Source organism: Lontra canadensis, unplaced genomic scaffold, assembly GCF_010015895.1.
Source record: "Lontra canadensis isolate GAN:19392208 unplaced genomic scaffold, GSC_riverotter_1.0 scaffold154, whole genome shotgun sequence".
Taxonomy (NCBI): Eukaryota; Metazoa; Chordata; class Mammalia; order Carnivora; family Mustelidae; genus Lontra; species Lontra canadensis.
Genome location: NW_022631148.1, coordinates 1,784,993 through 1,809,085, shown reverse-complemented (window position 1 = coordinate 1,809,085; position 24,093 = coordinate 1,784,993). Strand labels below are relative to the sequence as shown.

Genomic DNA, 24,093 nt, shown 5'->3' with positions numbered 1-24,093 from the left:
AGAGACTCTACAAATTCCCCAGGGTTGGAATCAACACCCCCTCACCCAGCACATCATTCCTAGTGCATGAGACACATCACCGAATCAGAGTCTAATTGCTACCACAGCTTAATTGTTAAAGCTCAGGCTTGTAAATCCAAATATTTAAATCCAAACTACAAATATTAACTTCTCTGATCTTAACCAAATGATGCTTGCAGTGAACTTCGACTTCTTTACACATAAAATAGAATTAGCAATACCTTCCTCATGGGATTAGATGAGAATTATATGAAATACCATACTTAGCAGGGTGACATAAATTTATTATTTGTCACTTCCCATTGTGTCTACATTTCCTTTATTCCTACCACCTTTTCAGGGAGGCCCAACTTCACTGTCAGCTTTTTAGTGATGACAAGATCAAATATTCATAGAAAGAATGTTAGAATAATAATGACTTATGAGTCAGTATTTGATAGTTTAAAATGTTCTTCTCTCCTTTCTGTATGTATACAGATTCTAGCAACCAAAAGAGCAAATTTATTATCTATTTATTTGAATGTATGTATGTATATTATTACATATATATATATATGTGTGTGTGTGTATACACACACACACATATATATATATATAGAAAGAGAGAGAGAGAGAATTCCTGACAGACACCCAAAATGTTCACACCATGAGCTTTGAGGTTCTGTACAGAAAACGGAAGGCAGCAGTGAGCTTTAGTCCTATGCCAAGCACCATTCCAGCATGTCACACGATTACCTCACAGAACGCCTACAGCAGTACCATGATCAGTACCATTATCACTCCCTTTTTATAGATGTGGGAACTCAGGTATGAGGAAGCTGAGGAACTTGCCCAAAGTCACACAGGTAGCAAAGAGAAGAGCCAGCAAAACTCACTCTCTTCAGCATGATTCAGATTTCTATTATCAAGAGCACTTTCTCCAGCCTACATGTGTCTATCCTTGGGGCATCCACATTAGAACAGCAATTTTTCACTGGCTTAGATGTTTTCCTGTGTTATCTTGCTCAATCCCCCCTAGAGCTCTGTGAGCAGGTTATTACAAAGGCTATTTGATAGACTCTGACTGGCTCTGGCTCCCATACCACCTGACTAGAACATTCTCTGCCTTACACCTCAGACCCTGAGATCACCTCTTAACACGGTCAATAGAGGGGCGGCTAGCCCAGTCCAGCTGGCTCTCCCCAACCCCCTTGGTCACAGATGCCATGGCCACAAGAGAGAAATGATAAATTGGACTGCCTGATGTTTGGTTGAAGCTGCTAATTCTAATCCTCAGGAGGTGAGAGGTCAGAGCCTCCCTCACTCCTTGGACTTAGAACAAACACCCATTTAAATTCTTCCCTGAAGCCACAATGAAAAGATTAGTAAAGACAGGCCCAGGAAGAACACATAAAAATTACCAGCCCCACATCACAGAAGCTGTTTGGTTCTAAGTTTCCAACACAACTGGATCCAGATTCCCAAGGAGCAAAGGAGGTATCACTGGGTTGAGCACAGACTTACTAAGAAAAAGACTTCTGAGAGCTAACTGCAGCTAACTTGCCTGCTATTCCAGGGATCTTTCATTTCTTGCTGAATTTATGCTGCCTGCGGTATCTAATGTTTCTGCTTTACACAATCTGCTATTTACAGGACTTTAAATCAGTGGAGATTTCAGATCAAGTGGCTTTTATAATATATCTCATCTGGTCACCAAAAATTACTGCCAAATGTGTACTAAGGTGCTTTGGAGAGAGATGTCCCCTAGTGGTTAAGTTCCATCTCAATTTCTTAGGAACCCTAACACTTTAGAAGCTAAGTAAAAAAAATGTATTATCTGAGCTGGGACGCTCATGCATCACACTCAAAGGAAGGTGTGAGCCTAGAAAACAAAACTAAGCCTAACCTATGAACTCAGAACTACTTAGGAAGTCTCTCTCAGCAATCATTTTCCAGTTACTAAGTGAGCAAAAGAAAGACAAAAACGGATGAACTTGCAAAGCAGCCACTAGCAATGGGTCAGTGATGGCTACCTCCATGCTAAGTGTGCTCTCAAATAAGATACCTATTGTGGAATGAATCTGTTACTTCTTTTTCAAAGGCATTCAGACAGGTAGGTACAATGTGTAATGTTATTTACTGGCATTTTGTTCTCAGTGTGATACTAGGGCCTCTAATTTCAGGTAAGTTAGGTCTAAATATGTGTATCAACTGTCAGAATTTTATGAAAATGACCATATGTAGTCTATTAAGTAAAGCAGTCACTCAGGATATTATGAACCCAGACCAGAAATAAGAAAATAGTATTTATTTTACTAACTTATTCCACTAATTATAAAGGTAATCTATTATCTTTGTAGAAAACATAGATTAAAAAAAGTTTTAAGAAAATAAAGGTATCCTTAATTCATACTTCAAGGAAGCACTATTTTTTTTTTAATTTATGCTGTACTTTTTTCAGATTTTTTCTATGTATGTATGTCATTTTGGGCAATTTTGATCATAATACAGACTGTTTTATATCTTGTGTTTTCTACTCATTACTACATTGGAAAAATCTTTCTACGCTATGAACTCCTTGTAAATAACTTCATTGTCCACCTGACATTTTGTAATGATAATTCACTTAATTACTCATATTTATGAAGGTATTTGGATTTTGTTCACTTATTCATTATAAAAAATTATGAAATAAAATGTGTATGTATAATCTTTGTCCATATTTTTTTAATTTTATTTTTTTAAGTGTTCCAAGATTAATTGTTTATGCACCACACCCAGTGCTCCATACAATACGTGCCCTCCTTAATACCCACCACCAGGGTCAACCAACGTCCCACCTGCCTCCCCTCCAAAGCCCCCAGTTTGTTTCTCAGAATCCACAGTTTCTCATGCTTTGTCTCCCCCTCCGATTTCCCCCAATTCACTTTTCCTTTCCTTCTCCTAATGTCCTCCATGTAATTCCTTACGCCCCACAAGTCAGTGAAACCGTATGATAAATGACTTTCTCTACTAGACTTATTTCAATCAGCATAATCTCCTCCAGTCCCGTCCATATTGTCCATATATTTTATCTAGAATAGATTCCAAACCTAAGGAGTTCTGGATACAACCATTTATAGAGCCCTTATTACAAGGAGACAAACTTCTTTCCAAAAGATTTTATATTAACACACGGCCACCAGCACTGAGTAACATAACTGTCATAAATCTGTGCCACCTTGTCAGTTAAAATCATTCACTGTGTTTAAATGGTACTTCTCTGATGACTTGTGAAATAGAGGACTATTTTAGATCTCTATTGCTTTATCCTTAGAGATATCTTTTCATTAGTTTTGCCCTTATTTTCACAGTGGTATGAGTAGGATCCTTTTTGTAAAAACCATTTCCATAATAATCCTTACTTGTTATACTCATTGCAAGTATTTTTCCACAGTTTTCCAGATCTTCATGTAACTAAATCCATTAGTTTTGTCCTGTTTCTCATACCACCGCATTTTGTTTAACATGCTCTTACTCCCCAGAGATTAGATAAATATTTATTTCATTCTTTTTCTACTTTTGAACAAGTTTAGATTTTATTTGAAGGCTTTAATACACTCTGTTCTTTTTTTCTCTTTTCTCTCTTTTTTTTGTGATGGCATGAAGACTTATTTTATTTTGAAAAACACCTATCCAGTTGTTAAAAATGTTTTAAGGACTACATACAATATTCTTTTAAATATTCTTTAAAAATAATCTCCTTGAGGCACCTGGGTGGCCCAGGGGATAAGCGTCTGCCTTTTGTCCACATCATGATCCCGGCATTGGGGAACTGAGTCCTGCATCCAGCTCCCTGCTAAGCCCAGAGCCTGCTTCCTTCTCTGTCCCTCACCCTGACTGTGCTCTCTCTCTCTCTCTCTTTGTCTCATTCTCTCTCTAATAAATAAAATCTTTTAAAAATATTAAAAACCAAAAAATGAAAATAATCTCCTTTTGTAATCTGAATATATCATATTTTTTTGGTGAAATATTTTTTATTATTTTTTTTGTTTTGTTATGTTTGTCACCGTAAAATACATTAGTTTTTTTTCTTCTTCTTCTTCTTTTAATTTTTTTAATTTATTTTCAGCATAACAGTATTCATTATTTTTGCACCACACCCAGTGCTCCATGCAATCCGTGCCCTCTCCAATACCCACCACCTGGTTCCCCCAACCTCCCACCCCTGACCCCTTCAAAACCCTCTGATTGTTTTTCAGAGTCCATAGTCTCTCATGGTTCACCTCCCCTTCCAATTTCCCTCAACTCCCTTCTCCTCTTTAATTCCCCTTGTCTTGCATGCTATTTGTTATGCTCCACAAATAAGTGAAGCCATATGATAATTGACTCTCTCTGCTTGACTTATTTCACTCAGCATAATCTCTTCCAGTCCCGTCCATGTTGCTACAAAAGTTGGGTATTCATCATTAGTTTTTGATGTAGTGTTCCATGATTCATTCATTATTTGCATATAACACCTAGTGCTCCATGCAATATGGGCCCTCCTTAATACCCATCACTGGGATAACCCATCCCCCCACTTCCTTCCCCTCAAAACCCTCAGTTTGTTTCCCAGGGTCCATAGGCTCTCATGCTTTGTCTCCCCCTCTGATTTCCCCCCTTCCTTTTTTCCTTCCCTCTCCTAATGTACTCCATGCTCTTCCTTATATTCCACAAATACGTGAAACCATATGATAATTGTTTTCTCTGTTTGACTTGTTTCACTTGGCATAATCCCCATTTCCATCCATGTTGACAAAAATGTTGGGTACTCATCCTTTCTGATGGTTGAGTAATAATCTATTGTATATAGAGACCACATCTTTTTTATCCATTCCTCTGTTGAAGGGAATCTCAGCTCCTTCCACAATATGGCTATTGTGGACATTGCTGCTATAAACATTGGGGTACAGGTGGCCCTTTTTTTCACTACATCTGTATCTTTGAGGTAAATACCCAGTAGTGCAATTGCTGGATCATAGGAAAACTCTATTTTTAACTGTTTAATTTGTTTTTACAATCCATGAACATGGAATGTTTTTCCACTTTTTTGTGTCTTCTTCAATTTCTATGAGGCCAGCATTACCTTGATCCCAACACCAGGCAAAGACCTCATCAAAAAAAGAATTACAAATAACATGGAGGACAAGGGGAGATGGAGAGGAGAAAGGAGTTGAGGGAAATTGGAAGGGGAGGTGAACCATGAGAGACTATGGACTCTGAAAAACAATCTGAGGGTTTTGAAGGGGTGGGGGTTGGGAGGTTGGGGGAACCAGGTGGTGGGTATTAGAGAGGGCATGGATTGCATGGAGCACTGGGTGTGGTGCAAAAACAATGAATACTGTTACACTGAAAAGAAATAAAAATTTTTTTAAAAGAGAGAATTATAAACCAATATCCCTGATGAATACAGATGCCAAAATTCTCAAAAAGATCCTAGCTAACAGGATCCAACAATACATTAAAGGGCTCCTCCATCATCACAAGTTGGGATTTATCCCTGGGATGTATGGTTGGTTCAACATTCTCAAGTCAATCAATGTAATAGAATACACTAATAAGAGGAGAGAAACGAACCATATGGTCCTTTCAATTGATGCAGAAGAGCATTTGACAAAATACAGCATCCTTTCCTAATTAAAACAGAGTGTAGGGATGGAGGGAACATTCTTCAATTTCATAAATACCATCTATGAAAAGCCCACAGCAAGTATCATTCTCAATGGGGGAAAGTGGAGAGCCTTTCCCTTAAGATCAGGGAACAGGACAACGAAGCCCACTCTCACTGCTATTGCTCAACATAGTACTAGAAGTCCTAGCAACAGCAATCCAACAACAAAAAGAAATAAAACCTATTCAAATGGCAAAGAAGTCAAACACTTTCTCTTCACAGCTGACATGATACTTTATGTAGAAAACCCAGAAACTTGGAGTGGGAAACAAACCATGAGAGACTGCGAACTCTGGGAAACAAACTGAGGGTTTGGGATGGGAGGGGGGTGGAGGTTTGGGAGAGCCTAGTGGTGGGTATTAAGAAGGCCACATACTCCATGGAGCACTGGGTGTGGCACATAAACAATGAATCTTGGAACACTTGAAAAAAAAAATAAAATAAATTTTTAAAAAATCTAAAAAAAACAAAGAAAGGAAATCCAAAGACTCCCCCCCTAAATTACTATAACTCATACAGCAATTCAATACTGTGACAGGACACAAAAATCAGCGCACAGAAATCAGTTGCTTTCCTATACACTAACAACGTAACTCTAGAAAGAGAAATTAGGGACTCAATTCCTTTTACAATAGCACCAAAAACCAAAAATTCCAAAAGACACCTTGGAATAGGCCTAACCAAAGAGGTAAAGAATCTATACTCTGGAAACTACGAAACATTTATGACTATATTGGTATTTTTAAGTTTATCCCATCATCAGTTATATTTGTGCTTAGTTACTTGTATTTTTTTAAATAAAAAAACTTTTGAATATATTTATCAAATCTAGTATTTTTTAATTTTTTTACTAACATATAATGTATTATTAGCCCCAAGGGTACAGGTCTGTGAATCTCCAGGTTTACATCCTTCATAGCACATATCTTCCCCAATGTCCATAACCCCACCACCCTCTCCCTACACCCCTCCCCCAGCCACCCTCAGTTTGTTTTGTGAGATTAAGATTCTCTTATGGTTTGTCTCCCTCCCGATCCCATCTTGTTTCATTTACTCCTTTACTATCCCCCAAACCCCCTCCCTTGCCTCTCAATGTGCTCATATCAGGGAGATCATATGATAATTGTCTTTCTCTGATTGACTTATTTATCTAAGCATAATACCCTCTAGTTCCATCCACGTCTTCACAAATGGCAAGATTTCATTTCTTTTGATGGCTGCATAGTATTCCATTGTATATATATACCACCTCTTCTTTATCCATTCATCTGTTGATGGACCTCTAGGTTCTTTCCATAGTTTGGTCATTGTGCACATTGCTGCTATAAACATTTGGGTGCACGTGCCCCTTCGGATCACTACATTTGTATCTTTAGGGTAAATACCCAGTAGTTTGATTGCTGGGTAATAGGGTAGGTCTATCTTCAACTTTTTGAGGAACTCCATGCTGTTTTCCAGAGTGGTTGCACCAGCTTGCATTCCCACCAACAGTGTAGGAGAGGGTTCCCCTTTCTCCACATCCTCGCCACCATCTGTCATTTCCTGACTTGTTAATTTTAGCCATTCTGACTGGTGTGAGGTGGTATCTCATTGTGGTTTTGATTTGTATTTCCCTGATGTCGAGTGATGTGGAGCACTTTTTCATATGTCTGTTGGCCATCTGCATGTCTTCTTTGCAAAAATGTCTGTTCATGTCCTCTTCCCATTTCTTGATTGGATTATTTGTTCTTTAGGTGTTGAGTTTGATAAGTTCTTTATAGATTTGGGGTACTAGCCCTTTATCTGATACGTCGTTTGCAAATATCTTCTCCCATTCTGTCAGTTGTCTTTTGGTTTTGTTAACTGTTTCCTTTGCTGTGCAAAAGCTTTTGATCTTGATGAAATCCCAATACTTCATTTTTGCCCTTGATTCCCTTGCCTTTGGCGATATTCCTAAGAAGAAGTTGCTTTGTCTGAGGTCAAAGAGGTTGCTGCCTGTGTTCTCCTCAAGGATTTTGATGGATTCCTTTCTCACATTAAGGTCCTTCATCCTTCTTGAGTCTATTTTCATGTGTAGTGTAAGAAAATGGTCCAATTTCATTTTTCTGCATGTGGCTGTCTAACTTTCCCAACACCATTTGTTGAAGAGGCTGTCATTTTTCCATTGGACATTGTTTCCTGCTTTGTCAAAGATTAGTTGACCATAGAGTTGTGGGTCTATTTCTGGGCTCTCTATTCTGTTCTGTTATGGCCGATTTAATGTTAAAACCTGTTTAACTATTTGGGCCTGCTTAGCCAGAGCGACTCCATATTACCTGAGTAGCCATATTGTTGTTTACATCTACAGACTTCATTCTGGGAATAAACGCCCCAGCAGTTCTAAACACCCCAGCATGCCCCAGCAGTTCCAAATATTCCAGCAGTTCCTGGTATTGGTTCTGGGTATCGATTCCAGGAGTAAACGCCCTAAAAATAGAAGCCATGTACCATAAGGTCTGCAGTTATACTCTATAAAACCAGCCTGTGAGACCGGGATGGGGTCACTCTCTTCAGAGGCGGCCCTGGCCAGTCAGTCTGACCTCTAATGCCTGGCATAGAAAAAGTTTTGCATAACTTTCACTTTGTCTCAGTCTCTTTCTCCTGGCCAGTCAGTCTAACTTCTAATGCTTGACATAGAATAAAGCTTTGCATAACTTTCACTTTGTCTCAGTCTCGTTCCTTTGATAATGGACCCCAACAGTTCCATTGATCTATGTGTCTGTCTTTGTGCCAGTACCATACTATCCTAATGATGACAGCTTTGTAATAGAACTTGAAGTCTGGAATTGTGATGCCACCAACTTTGGCTTTCTTGTTCAATATTCCTTTGGCTATTTGAAGTCTTTTCTGGTTCCATATAAGTTTTAGGATTATTTGTTCCATTTCTTTGAAAAAATGGATGGGATTTTGATAGGGATTGCATTAAATGTGTAGATTGCTTTAGGTAGCATAAACATTTTCACAATATTTGTTCTTCCAATCCATAAGCATGGAACATTTTTCCATTTCTTTGTGTCTTCCTCAATTTCTTTCATGAGTACTCTATAGTTTTCTCAGTACAGATTCTTTGCCTCTTTGGTTAGGTTTATTCCTAGGTATCTTATAGTTTTGGGTGCATTTGTAAATGGGGTCAACTCCTTAATTCTTTCTCCTATCTTGTTGGTGTAAAGAAATGCAACTGATTTCTGTGCATTGATTTTATATCCTGACACTTTACTGAATTCCTGTACAACTTCTAGCAGATTTGGAGGGAGTCTTATGGGTTTTCCACATATAGTATAATATCATTTGCAAAGACTGATAGTTTGACTTATTATTTTCCAATTTGGATGCCTTTAATTTCCTTTTGTTGTCTGATTGCTGAGGCTAGGACTTCTAGTACTATGTTGAATATCACTGGTGATAATGGACATCCCTGCTGTGTTCCTGACTTAGCTGAAAAGCTCTCAGTTTTTCTCCATTGAGAATGATATTTGCAGTGGGTTTTACATAGAAGGCTTTGATAATGTTGAGTTATGTGCCCTCTATCCCTACACTTTGGAGAGTTTTGATCAGGAAGGGATGTTGTACTTTGTCAAATGCTTTTTCAACAACTATGGAGAGTATCATATGGTTCTTGTTCTTTCTTTTATTAATGTATTGTATCACATTGATTGATTTGCAGATGTTGAACCAACCTTGCAGCCCTGGAATAAATCCCACTTGGTCATGGTGAATAATCCTTTTAATGTACTGTTGGATCCTATTGGCCAGTATTTTGGTGAGAATTTTCGCATCTGTGTTCATCAAGGACATTGGTCTGTAATTCTCTTTTTTTATGAGATCCTTGTCTGGTTTTGGGATCAAGGTGATGCTGGCCTCATAAAATGAGTTTGGAAGTTTTCCTTCCATTTCTATTTTTTGGAACAGTTTCAGGAGAACAGGAACTAATTCTTCTTTAAATGTTTGATAGAATTCCCCTGGGAAGCCGTCTAGGCCTGGGCTTTTGTTTGTTTGGAGATTTTTGATGACTGTTTCAATCTCCTTCCTGGTTATGGGTCTGTTCAGGTTTTCTATTTCTTCCTGGTCAAGTTGTGGTAGTTTATATGTCTCTAGGAATGCATCCATTTCTTCCAGATTGTCAAATTTGTTAGTGTATAGTTGCTCACAGTATGTTCTTATAATTGGTTGTATTTCTTTGGTGTTGGTTGTGATCTCTCCTCTTTCATTCATGATTTTATATATTTGGATCCTTTCTCTTTTCTTTTTGATAAGTCTGGCCAGGGGTTTATCAATCTTATTAATTCTTTCAAAGAACCAGCTCCTAGTTTTGTTGATTTGTTCTATTGTTTTTTTCATTTCTATTTCGTTGATTTCTGCTCTGATCTTTCTTATTTCTCTTCTCCCGCTGGGTTTAGGCTTTCTTTGTTGTTCTTTCTCCAGCTCCCTTAGGTGTAGGGTTAGGTTGTGTATTTGAGATCTTTCTTGTTTCTTGAGAAAGGCTTGTATCGCTTTATATTTTCCTCTCAGGACTGCCTTTGCTGTGTCCCATAGATATTGAACAGTTGTGTTTTCATTATCATTTGTTTCCATGAATTTTTTCCATTCTTCTTTTATTTCCTGGTTGACCCATTCATTCTTTAGAAGGATGCTGTTTAGTCTCCATGTATTTGGATCTTTCCAAATTTCCTCTTGTGATTGAGTTCTAGCCTCAGAGCATTGTGGCATGAAAATATGCAGGGAATGATCCCAATCTTTTGACACCGGTTGAGACCTGATTTATGACCCAGGATGTGGTCTATTCTGGAGAATGTTCCACGTGCACTAGAGAAGAATGTCTATTCTGTTGCTTTGGAATGGAATGTTCTGAATATATCTGTGATGTCAATCTGGTCCACTGTGTCATTTAAGGCCTTTATTTCCTTGTTGATCTTTTTGCTTGGATGATCTGTCCATTTCAGTGAGGGGAGTGTTAAAGTCCCCTACTATTATTGTATTATTCTCCATGTGTTTCTTTGATTTTGTTATTAATTGGTTTATATAATTGGTTGTTCCCATGTTAGGGGCATAGATATTTAACATTTTTAGATCTTCTTGTTGGACAGACTCTTTGAGTATGATATAGTGTCCTTCCTCATCTCTTATTGTAGTCTTTGACTTAAAATCTAATTGATCTGATCTAAGAATTGCCACCCCAGCATTCTTCTGATGTCCATTAGCATGGTACATTGTTTTCCACCCCCTCACTTTAAATCTGGAGGTGACTTTGGGTCTAAAATGAGTTTCTTGTAGGCAGCATATTGATGGGTTTTGTTTTTTATCCATTCTGATACCCTGTGTCTTTTGATTGGGTCATTTAGCCCATTAACATTCAGGGTAACTATTGAGAGATATGAATTTAGTGCCATTGTATTGCCTGTAAGGTGACTGTTATTGTATATTGTCTCTGTTCCTTTCTAATCTACTACTTTTAGGCTCTCTCTTTGCTTAGAGGACCCCTTTCAATATTTCCTGTAGAGCCGGTTTGGTGTTTACAAATTCAGTTTTTGTTTGTCCTAGAAGATTTTTATCTCTCCTTCTATTTTCAATGATAGCCTAGCTGGATATAGTATTCTTGGCTGCATGTTTTTCTCATTTAGTGCTCTGAATATATCATGCCAGTTCTTTCTGGCCTGCCAGGTCTCTGTGGATAAGTCTGCTGCCAATCTAATATTTTTACCATTGTATGTTATAGACTTCTTGTTCCAAGCTGCTTTTGGGATTTTCTCTTTGTTGCTAAGACTTGTAAATTTTACTATTACATGACAGGGTGTATGTTAGGGTTTGTGATCAAAGGAATGAGACAGACGCAAAGCGAAAATCAAGCAAAGCTTTATTTTGCACCAAGCATCAAAAATCAAACCGACTGGTAGGGGCCATCTCTTACGAAGAGGCCACGATTACGACCCCCATGAGGCCGCTCCCCAAACGAGGCCGCTCCCAATGATGAAGAGACAACAATGAGGAGGATGACATCCCTGACAGTGCAGCAGTGATGACAACGAGGACAACAGCCCTGACGATGCAGACTCTGCTCCCCATGATGCTGCTCCCGATGGGGCCACTCCCAGGACGAGGCCACTCCCTAGACGAGGCCCCTCCAGTGTGGCCACTCGCCACCCCCAGGCCACAGGCTGATGAGGCTGATCCAACAAGGCTGCTCCCGGCAGGGCTGCAGCTCGGGGGGGGGGGGGGGGGGGGCAAGGCCGCTTGCGGCGGCGCTGCTCCCCACGACTATTACTACGACAACTACCCTAACAGCTATCCCAACGGCTATCCCAACAGCTATCCCAACGGCTACTCTAACTCCTCCTACTACTCCCCCCACCCAGCCTTACAGACTAACCTTTATAGAGGTGGTTGAGCCCGGTCCACACATAGGTGGCCAATGAGATTTCAACTCACCACAGTAAATATATGCTCACCCCACTGATTGGATGTCTCCATCCAGCCTGGCCCACCCCTATATCCGGGGTTTGCAAGTAAGTTCCTCTGGGAGGGGTGGGGTCAATCTAAGTTTACAACCAAATGGCTCCCTCTGGCTAACCAGGCCCCTACAGTGTGGACCTATTCTTATTGATTTTGAGGGGGGTTCTCTGCACCTCCTGGATTTTGATGCTTGTTCCCTTTGTCATATTAAGGAAATTCTCTACAATAATTTGCTCCAATATACCTTCTGCTCCCCTCTCTCTTCTTCTGGAATCCCAATTATTCTAATGTTGTTTCATCTTATGGTATCACTCATCTCTTGAATTCTCCCCCTTGTGGTCCAGTAGTTGTTTGTCTCTCTTTTGCTCAACTTCCTTATTCTCTGTCATTTGGTCTTCTATATCACTAATTCTTTCTTCTGCCTCATTTATCCTAGCAGTAAGAGCCTCCATTTTTTATTGCACCTCATTAATAGCTTTTTTTTTTTATTTCAACTTGGTTAGATTTTAGTTCTTTTATTTCTCCAGAAAGAGCTTTTATTTCTCTGGACAGGGTTTCTCTAATATCTTCAGTGCCTTTTTCGAGCCCGACTAGAACCTTGAGAATCGGCATTCTGAACTCTAGATCTGACATATTACCAATGTCCATATTGATTAGGTCCCTAGCCTTCAGTTCTGCCTCTTTTTTTTTTTTTTTTGGTAAGTTTATCCGCCTTGTCATTTCATCCAGATAAGAATATATGAAGGAGCAAATAAAATACTAAAATGGTGGCAAAGACCCCAGGAAAATGTGCTTTAACCAAATCAGAAGAGACCCCAAATCATGGCGGGGAGAAAGGGGGTAAAAAGCTCAAAAAAATTTTTTTTAAAGAAAACAAATAAGGAAAAAATATAAAAAAGAAAAAAAAAAATATATATATATATATATTAGACTGGTGACTAGAACAGGGTCACCCACTTAATTTGGGGAGTATTTTGATATCTTAGAAGAAACTACCTCTCAAAATTTTAAAGAATGAAAAGCATATATAAGGGTAAAGACAATGAAGGGATGGAATATGACTATAAAGATGAAAAAAAATTTTTAATTTCTAAAAAAGTAGTTGATAAGGTAGGTTGGATGGGAGAATAAAGAAAATGAAAGTGGAGAGAATTTGCTCAGGCTGGAGACTAGAGCAAGCCCAGTGCTAGATTTAGGGTGGTATTTTGATCTATTAGATGAAGTTGTACCCCAAATTTTTTAGAAGAAAAAAACCCTATGTGTATACAAAAAATAAAGTTAGATACAATGAAGGATAAAATATGACTATAATAATGAAGGTTCAAAAAGGTTTTTTATGAAAGGTATTGTTAACATAAACTAGCTAAAAAAACGTTAAAAGAGGAAAGGGTAAGAGTTAAAAAAAATTAGCAGAATAAAACAAATTAAATTAAAAAAATTAATTAACTTGGCAAGACTAAAGATTCATGGGGAGAAAGCCATGAATTCCATGCTTTGCTTTCTCCTCCTCTGGAATTCCGCTGTTCTCCTTGGTAAGTGAACTTGGTCTTGGCCTGCTTTCTTGTTGATCTTCTAGGGGAAGGGCGTTTTGTAGTGATTCTCAAGTGTCTGCCTGGGTGGAATTGCACGGCCCTTACCAGGGTCCAGACTAAGTAATCTGTTTGGGTTCACTTTTGGGAGCTTTTGTTCCCTGAACACTTTCTGTAGAGTTCTGGAGGACAGGAATGAAAATGGCAGCCTCCCAATCTCTGGCCCAGAGGAGCCGAGAGCTCCTCAGTGCACCCTCAGAGAAAAGCGCTCAATCACTCCCGTATCCCTGGTCTATGGCTGCACTCCAAGCTCACCCAGCTTGTGACCAAGCGTATCTGTCTCTGGCACACACCTCTGCCTGGAGTCTCCAAACCCTGCAGATCCCTGTGCTCTTCCGGGGGGGGGGAGGGTTTCCCCGGATTTTGTGGGGACCCCACTCTCAGAGCAGGGGACTGTGCCACAGATTATGGTTTAAGGTAACCCTGAGTTGAGAGCTCACTCCTCACCTCTGTCTCTGTATCCAGCTTCCCTGCTCTAATACCTGTGAGCTCTGCGAAACTCAGACACCCCCGATCCTTCTGTGACCCTGTGGGACCCATGTGGCCTTCACCCTGGTTTAGCCACTGGAGCGATGTCCCTCAGTGGAGCATACTTTTAAAAGGTCCTGATTTTGTGCTCTCTTGCTCCGCCGCTTGCAGGGAGTGAGCCCCTCCAACCACAGTCTATTTTCCCATCGCTTTGGATTCACTTCTCCACCGGTCCTACCTTTCAGAAAGTGGCCAATTTTCTATTTCTAGAATTGTTGCTCTTCTATTCTTCGATCTCCTGTTGGATTTGTAGGTGTTCAGAATGGTTTGATAAGCTATCAAGCTGATCTGCTACCTGCTACTTCTCTGCCATCTTGACTCCTCCCAGTCTTTCTGTCTTTCTTGTCATTTGTAGACAGCTGCTGCTCTTCTACCATGGCTCCCAGAATGATATTTGACTTACTCACGGAAAAGAAAACTATCTGAAGGAGACAGTGGTTGCATGACTAGCTCTTTGCAGAGCACTTCTTTGGAGGAGTGGAGATCATCCTGCTCACAGTGATTGCCTATGACCACTACCTGGCCATCTGCAAGACCCTACACTACAGGATCGCCATGAGCAGGCAAATGTGTGGCCACCTGGTGGCCGTGGCCTAGGCTGGAGGATTTTTTCATGCTCTGATTCAGATTCTTTTTATAGTCTGGTTGCCCTTCTGTGGCCCCAATGTTATTGACCATTTCATCTGTGACCTTTTCCCTCTACTAAAACTCTCTTACACTAACACTCACATCTTTGGACTTTTTGTTGCTGCCAACAGTGGGCTGATATGTCTGCTCATTTTTTCTATTCTTCTCACCTCCTATGTCCTCATCCTTTACTCCCTAAGAACTCACAGTACTGAAGGACAGCATAAGGCTCTGTCCACCTGCGCTTCCCACGTTACTGTAGTTGTCCTATGCTTTGCACCTTGTATATTTGTGTACCTTCAGCCATAATCATCTTTCTCGTTGACAAAGCAGTGGCTGTCTTTTATACTAGGATAGCACCCATGTTAAACCCTTTTATCTACACACTCAGAAACTCAGAGGTGAAATATGCCATGAGGAAGCTCTGGAGCCATAGAGTAATCTTGGTTAATAATGCATGTGCATAGAGATGAGAAGAATAAAAAAAAAAACATTATTAATCTTTTAAGAACAAATAGGACTATAGAAAGGATGATGGTCTTGAAGTCAAAATATGTGAGTTTAACTATACTGTGCTCCCTGTGTTTTTTGTAATCTTTAATGGTCCTCCTTCATGTCAATATTTGATTAAATGATGACTAAAGCCTCTTCCAATTAGAAAACTTTCTGTATTTGCAAGTTATTTATCAAAGGGACATTGCAATTCAGCATTACTTGTCACAACCTATAGAAAATCTCTGACTTTATGTATTCAATAGAAAAATTCTCTGTAAAGCTCTGTGTAGAGATTATATAACCAATTGGACAATAAAATATTGCAAAGAAAGGCATAATGCCTAAGTATTTAGGCAAAATCATATTTTAATCCCAACTATGTATTCAAAGTAGATTTATTATTATGATAAATAAAGATCAATAAGAAATGAATGACTTTTAAAAAATGAGAGAGGATTCATCCCAAAATTAATGCTGCCTTGTTGCACATTGCCACGGGCACCATTTATAGATATAAAGGCAGAAAGAGACAAAACCACAGTAGTGTTAAGAGACTTCAATGTTCCACTTTCAATGATGAATACAACGTATAGACAGAAAATCAGTAAGAACCCAATGGACTTGAACATTATTAACCAAATGGATCTAACAGTCCATCCAATAGCAGTAGAACATACATTCTTCTCAAGTGCACATGGCAGATAATGCAGGATAGATTATATGTTCGGTCACAAAACAAGTCCTGAAAAACTTAAGATTCAAATCATACAATGTATATTTTCTGAAAACAAGGAAGTGAAACAAAATCAAGAGCAGAAGGAAAACTGGAAAATTCACAAATACTCGGAAATTAAATAAAACATTATTCTGCAACCTATGGGTCAAAGAAGAAATCGAAAGGGGAATTAAAAACATGACAAAACAAACAAAATTTTAAACTGTACAACAAAACCCATGCGATGTAGCAAAAGCCATACTAAGAGGAAAATGTATAGCAATGATCACCTACCTTTAAAAAGATCTCGAGTAAACTAACCTAAAGAAATGAGAAAGACAACTAACTCCAAAGGTAAAATAGGAAGGAATAAATAAGATTATAGGAGAAAAGGGGAATAGAGACTAGGAAATCAATAGAACAATATTGATGGAACTAAAATCTGTTTTTTAAAGTACAAAAAAACCGACAAACTTCAGCTAGACTGAGAAAAGGTCACATATGAAAGAGGGGACATTAAAACTCATACCAGAGAAATAAAAAGATTACAAGAAACTACTACCAATATACATTAATTAATTGAATAACCTGGAAGAAATAGATAAGTTCCCAGGAACATACATTCTACCAAATCTGATGCATGAAGAAGTAGATAATCTGAACAGACAAATAATGAGCAAGGAAGTTAAATACATGAGGAGAAGCCTCCCAAGAGAGGAAAGCCCAAGACCACAGTCACTGGTGAAATCTACAATACATTTAAAGCAGAAGAAATATCAAACCTTCTCAAACTCTTCTAAAATTTTGAAAAGGAAAAAAAACTTCTGAACTTCCTTTAGAAGGCCAGAAATACTGTTACTGAAAAAAAAAAAGACTGAAATACTTAGAAATAAACTGAATTTTAAAAATTAAGGATTTGTAAGCTGGAAAAGACAAACATTTATGAAAAACATAAAAACGAAAAAAGGCAAATAAATGGAAAGACACCCTGTGTTCATGGATTGCAAGATTCAAGATTGTCAAAATGTTCAAACTATCCAAAGTGATCTAGAGTCACTATGATACCTATCAAAACCCAGTGGAATTTTTCACAGAAATGAAAAAGCAATCTTGGGTCCCCTAGGTGGCTCAGTAGTTGAGCATCCAACTCTTGGTTTCAGCTCAGGTCATGATCTCAAGGTCATGAAATCTAGCCCCAAGTCAGGCTGCTATATCAGTGGGGAGACTGCCTGAGATCTCTCCTTCTCGCTCTGCTCGTCCCCCCACTTGCTCACACTCACTCTGTCTTAAAGAAATAAATCAGGTATAAAAAAAAGAAAGAATCTTAAAATTCATGTGGAATCACAATAGACCCCCATAGCCAAAGCAATCATAAGAAAGAAGGGCAAAGCCAGAAGCATCACAGTTCCAGATTTCAAGCTATATTACAAAACTATAGTAATTAAAATAGAATGGTACTCCACAAATAAGTGAAACCATATGATAATTGACTCTCTCTGCTTGACTTATTTCACTCAGTATAATCTCTTCCAGTCCCGTCCATGTTGCTACAAAAGCTGGGTATTCATCCTTTCTGATGGAGGCATAATACTCCAGAGTGTATATGGACCACATCTTCCTTATCCATTCGTCTGTTCAAGGGCATCTTGGTTCTTTCCACAGTTTGGCGACCGTGACCATTACTGCTATAAACATTTGGGTACAGATGGCCCTTCTTTTCACTACATCTGTATCTTTGGGGTCAATACCCAGTAGTGCAATGGCAGGGTCATAGGGAAGCTCTATTTTTAATTTCTTGAGGAATCTCCACACTGTTCTCCAAAGTGGCTGCACCAGCTTGCATTCCCACCAAGTGTAAGAGGGTTCCCCTTTCTCCACATCCCCTCCAACACGTGTTGTTTCCTGTCTTGCTAATTTTGGCCATTCTAAGTGGTGTAAGGTGGTATCTCAATGTGGTTTTCATTTGAATCTCCCTGATGGCTAGTGATGATGGACATTTTTTCATGTGTCTGATATCCATTTGTATGTCTTCATTGGAGAAGTGTCTGTTCATATCTTCTGCCCATTTTTTGATATGATTGTCTGTTTTGTGTGTGTTGAGTTTGAGGAGTTCTTTATAGATCCTGGATATCAACCTTTTGTCTGTAGGACAAGGGGAGTTAGAGAGGAGAAGGGAGTTGGGGGAAATTGGAAGGGGAGGTGAACCATGAGAGACTATGGACTCTGAAAAACAATCTGAGGGTTTTGAAGGGGCAGGGGGTGGGAGGTTGGGGGAATCAGGTGATGGGTATTAGAGAGGACATGGATTGCATGGAGCACTGGGTGTGGTGCAAAAACAATGAATACTGTTACGCTGAAAATTAATTTTAAAAATTAAAAAATAAATAAAATAGTATGGTACTGGCATAAAGAAAAATACAGAGACCAATGCAACAGAACAGAGAACCCACAAACAAGCCCATGTATATACATAAGCTCACCCTTGATCTTTGACAAGGGTGCCAAGAATACACAATGGGAAAAGAATAACTTTTTCAGTAAGTGCTGGGAAAACTGGATATCCACAGGCAAATGAATGGAATTGAACCATTATCTTATACCTTCACCAAAATCAACTCAAACTGGACTTAAAATGGAAGCTGGAAACTAAAACTTTTAGAAGAAAACAGAGCAGAAAATATTCATCATTGGAATGAGCTATGATTTCTTGGATATGACACCAAAAGAACAGACAACAGAAGCAAAAATAAACAAAGGAGACTATATCAGACTAAAAAATCTTCTGTACAACAAAGGAACAATTAACAATTTCCCACAGAATGGGAAAACAATATTCACAAACAATATGTTTCCTATGGGGTTAGTATCCAAAATAGACAAAAAACTCATAAAACTCAATAGCAAAGATAGCCCAAGGACAAGGGGAGTTAGAGAGGAGAAGGGAGTTGGGGGAAATTGGAAGGGGAGGTAAACCATGAGAGACTATGGACTCTGAAAAACAATCTGAGGGGTTTGAAGGGGTGGGGATGGGAGGTTGGGGGAACCAGGTGGTGGTTTATTAGAGAGGGCACGGATTGCATGGAGCACTGGGTGTGGTGCAAAAACAATGAATACTGTTATGCTGAAAATTTAAAAAAAAAAATGAGCTAACAGACTCAAATAGACATTCCCACAAAGAAAATATATAAATGGCCAACAGGCAAATGAAAAGATGCTCAACATTACTAATAATCAGGGAAATACAATTCAAAATCACAATGATGATCATTTTCTATCTGTTAAAATGGCCAGTATCAAAAAGACAAAACATAACAAGTATTAGTAAGGATGCAGAGAAAAAGAACCCTTGTTCAAAGGTGGTAAGAAAGTAAATTCATATAGTCACTATGCAAAACAGGATGGAAGTTCTTCAAAAAATTAAAATAAAATACCATATGATCCAATAATCCCTCACCTGGGTTTTATGAGGAACTACTGAAATCAGGATCTCAGGGAATTCTTTGCACTCCTATTGCTCATTTCAGCATTATTCACAGTAGCTTAGATGGGGAAACAACCTCAGAGTCCATCAACAGATACAAAGCTTTGAAACAATAGAATATATACAGACATGGTATACTTCTCAGCCTTAAAAAGGAAGGAAACCCTGTCATTTGTGACCACAAGGATGAAACTTGAGGGCATTACTCTAAGCAAAATAAGCCAGTCATAGAAGAAACACTGCAATAGTCCACTTATATGAAATATTTAATATAGTCCCTCTCGAAAGAACCAGAAAGCAAACAGTGTTTTCTGAAGATGGGTAAGGAAGAAATGACCAGTGATTGTTTAAAAGATATGGATTTTTTAAATGAAAAGATGAAAAATTCTGGAGATGGTTGGTGGTGATGTTTGCACACAATGTGAATGTACTTAATGACACTGAACTGTACTGTTGAAAATGGTTACAGGTGCCTGTGAGGCTCAGTGGGTTACATGTCTGCCTTCAGCTCAGGTCATGATCCTGGGGTCCAGGGATCAAGCCCCTCATCTTGCTCCCTGTTCAGCAGGCAGTCTGCTTCTCTCTCTCCCTCTGCCCTTGGTCATGCTCTCTTTCTCACTCTTTCTATCTAAAGTAAATAATAAAATCTTAAAAATTAAAAAATGAAATTGGGTAAAATAGTAAGTTTTATATTATGTGTATTTACCACAATAAAAAGAAAAAAACCAAGGGAGAGGGACAGACTGCGAGCAACCAAAATTATTAAGTGCTGAAATCAGTGCTGAAGGCACTCTTTCCATTTGTGGTGCAGGATGGGATTTCAGGAGTATATCAGTTTCTTTAAAGATAAACATTGATTTTTTTTCAAGCTGATTTTGTACAAATTTCATCCAGCTCTTCAACATGTCAGAAACTTAGGGAGAAGTTATAGTGGAGCACCCCTTCTTTACTGTTTCCATCCTCTACCTCTGAATGTCTTTATAGAAAATGTTTGCCTTGGAGTGATTTTCTCAATGCTTACCATGTAGAAGCATTACTCTTTACTGTACATCTCCATAATTCTTTCCTGCAGGATAGAGAGAAAAGCTATATTACCATGAACACATCATGATGATTTGTCATCGAGATACTCACACCAGAAGAAGTTGATGGATCTATGGCTCATAAATTACCCAATCTTCCTTGGCTGAGAATTCTGCCATCTGAGTCTCCATTGTTAGCCACTAATAAAAATGTCAGTCTCCCAGAGTTACATTGACCATAACCTTGAAAACTGGCATTTCCATTCTCAGAACAACTGTATACTTAGAACAGACACGTTTTCAGAGAGATACCCATTCTCTGAACACTGACCTATACCTAAAACTGCCTCCTATCCTGTGCCAGGCTCAACAATGTCAAAAAGAACAGCAAAGCCCTATCAGGAAGCTTTCCTACTTTTCTTACCAAAATTTCACCCAAAACTATATCCACAGACACATGTTTCACCAAAGCTCAACTGGCCTCTAATGATGTTTGTGGGTGCCAAGGGGGAGTAAGTGAAAAGCAGAGGCTGAGGCTTCCAGCAAAGATTCCGACAGGACCAATTACTAATCCTCTGAGGACTTGAGAGGTCAGTGCATTACCAAAGTGCAGGCACTCTGCCAAAGTCTATTTAAATATTTGTCTAGAGTCTATGAAGAAAAAATTATAGGACATTTAACTAAACGACAGAGGCAGAGTATATACCAACAAGCTTAAGATTCATATGTGAGACACTGTACCCAAGCTTAAGGGGCTAAAAGGAGGAATGAAAAAGAATTCTCTTTACACTGCTCATGGACTTTGGGAAACATAAATTTGGCAGGATTTAAAAATCTATATCTACCCAATCAAGTGGATCTGATGCACTTACATATTTTATGGTTCCATATGCTAGCTTTTTCTGACTTAAAGTTTTTCCTTTTCCCATTATTTTTACTTTGGATTAAATATACTTCTGAGATCTGAAAAATAAATATTTTAAAGATGTGTCTACATTTTCATAGGAGGCCATGAAAGTGAGTAGAATTTAAATCCTAGAGTATTGAAGTTTCCTAAATAAAACAGCTCATTTCTGGGCAAGTTCAGAATGATAATGGAACCAAAGTAAACTAAAATGACCAGGACTTGGAGAGTTGTCTGAGAGAGAATTCCGGTGATGCTCTTGTTAGTTGACAGAGTATACTTGCAGCTGTGGTGCTACGCCCTCAGGAGAAGAAAACATGACTGGGTGCAATCCAAAAACAGTGGAACCCACAACCAACTAGATTCAGGTCAGTAATAACTCAATCTTTTTCCACAAATTTTAAGCAGATTAACTTAATTTATCCAAATTATTTTCACCAAGTAGTTTTTGTAGCTAGATACTGTGAACTGAAGGTAATCTTTTTCTCTAAAAATGAATTTGAACACAATGACATTAAAGTAGCAGGAGAAAATGTGATCTGTAATGCTGCCACACAAGATGTTGTTGAGAACTACTAACGTCACTCATCTAACACTGTGGTTAAGATGTATGTAGAAGTGGATTGCCTCAGTACGTTTCTACGTGTTTGTTTGAAATTGTTTCCCCATGTCACGACTTCCATGTTGCCACGCTGAAGTCAGAATTTGTGGATTAAACCTATGAAGGATGATGAATCACTTAGATCCCACCTAAAGCAGCAGCCATGGATAGAGAAGAAACAAAGAGACATAGCTTTCTGGAAAACAAAAGATAGTTTCTTCACCTTTATTGAAGCTGAAAGGTCCTGATGCTGACTTCTGTGTCTGGAAACCTTTGAGGAAAAATATGTTGTTATATTCCTTAGCAGGGATAAGGAAAGGAGAAAAAGAGGGGGAGAAGGAATAAAATGTCCTATGATCATTTGTAACAAGGACTCACTATGGAAAATCCATGCGTAGATCATTCAAACAAAGAATAAATTCTTATATATATTCAATTTTTCCACTAATTAGTAATGAAGACTTCAAGTTCATCTTAATTGATTAAACTATGTCAAAGGAAAAACTGGTATTATCTTAGATAACACTTCTGTCTCAACAATAGGAGATTTAAAGAAACTTCATGACTAATTTAATTCCACTTGTAAAATGTGACTAGGATTATAGATCAATTCTGGAGCAGTATTCTTTTTATTTAAAGACTGACTGATTGATTAGAGAGAGCACACACAACAGACGGAGGAGCAGAAGCATAAACAGCGAGAAGCAGAGGTAGAAGCAGACTCCCCCTGAGTCTCCTGACTGAGCCACCCAGGCACCCTTTTCCGGTGCTTGTAACGTACTCTCACTATTCAGTTTATATGAATAAGAGAAATTTAGTGTCTTTCCGTTCTTTTTTACCTCCTAGTGGTTGAAAGTGGAAGGTGTGGCTTCCTCTTTAGTCACACCTCTTTAGTCATGATGGAAGATTTCACAGTTGAATGGATGGTGATGGAAGAGGTGATGGAAGATTTCAGTGTTGATTGCAAAATGCTACTCAGAAATTCTGTGATCTTTCCAGATGAACCATAGGCTCATGACCCAAGCTGAATCCATGGCAACAATGAGCAATGTAAAAGAATTCATTCTGCTGGGCCTGACTCCGAACCCAGAACTGCAGAAATTCTTATTTGCTGTGTTTTTAATCACCTACTTGATCACAATGGCAGGTAACCTCCTCATCTCTGTCACCATCTTCGTCAGCCCAGCCCTGGGATCTCCCATGTACTTTTTTCTGTCCTACTTGTCTATTATAGATGGTTTCTACTCTTCTTCCATAGCACCCAGAATGATCTTTGACTTGATCTCTGGCAAGAACACCATATCCTTCAAGGGCTGCATGACTCAGCTCTTTGCTGAACATTTCTTTGCTGGAGCAGAGATCATCCTATTAGCTGTCATGGCCTATGACCTCTATGTAGCTATCTGTAAGCCCTTGCATTACATGACCAACATGAGTCAAACTGTCTGTTCTTTCTTGGTAGGAATGGCTGTGATTTTAGGCTTTTTGCATGGAGGGATCCAGGTATTGTTCATGGTCCAGTTGCCATTCTGTGGCCCCAATGCCATTGACCATTTTATGTGTGATTTAATACCTCTCCTGGAGCTAGCCTGTACAGACACTCACACGTTGGGGCCTCTGATTGCTGCCAACAGTGGGTCACTATATCTGCTCATTTTTTCTGTGCTGGTTGCTTCTTACATTGTCATCCTGCACTCCCTGAAGACTAAAAGTTCTGAAGGATGTCGCAAAGCCCTGTCTACCTGTGCTTCTCATATCACTGTTGTCATCTTATTCTTTGTACCTTGTTCATTCCTGTATCTGAGACCCATGACCTCCTTCCCTGCTGACAAAGCTGTGGCTGTGTTTTACACCATAGTAACTCCCATGCTGAACCCTTTAATCTACACCCTCAGAAATGCAGAAGTGAATAATGTCATGAAGAAACTCTGGGGGCAAATAACGAAAATTGGTGATAATGAAACTTGGGATTAG

General features: G+C 38.9%; 1 protein-coding gene and 1 pseudogene across 1 annotated transcript; both read left to right on the top strand.

The window, feature by feature from the left end:
* Positions 1-23,013, top strand: part of LOC116859387 — a 70,490-nt pseudogene extending 47,477 nt beyond the window's left edge.
* A 138-nt stretch (positions 23,014-23,151) lies between these two features.
* LOC116859386 (olfactory receptor 4C45-like) lies at positions 23,152-24,093 on the top strand. Its single transcript, XM_032844616.1, has one exon. It carries the CDS (start codon positions 23,152-23,154, stop codon positions 24,091-24,093), a length of 942 nt encoding a protein of 313 aa, XP_032700507.1.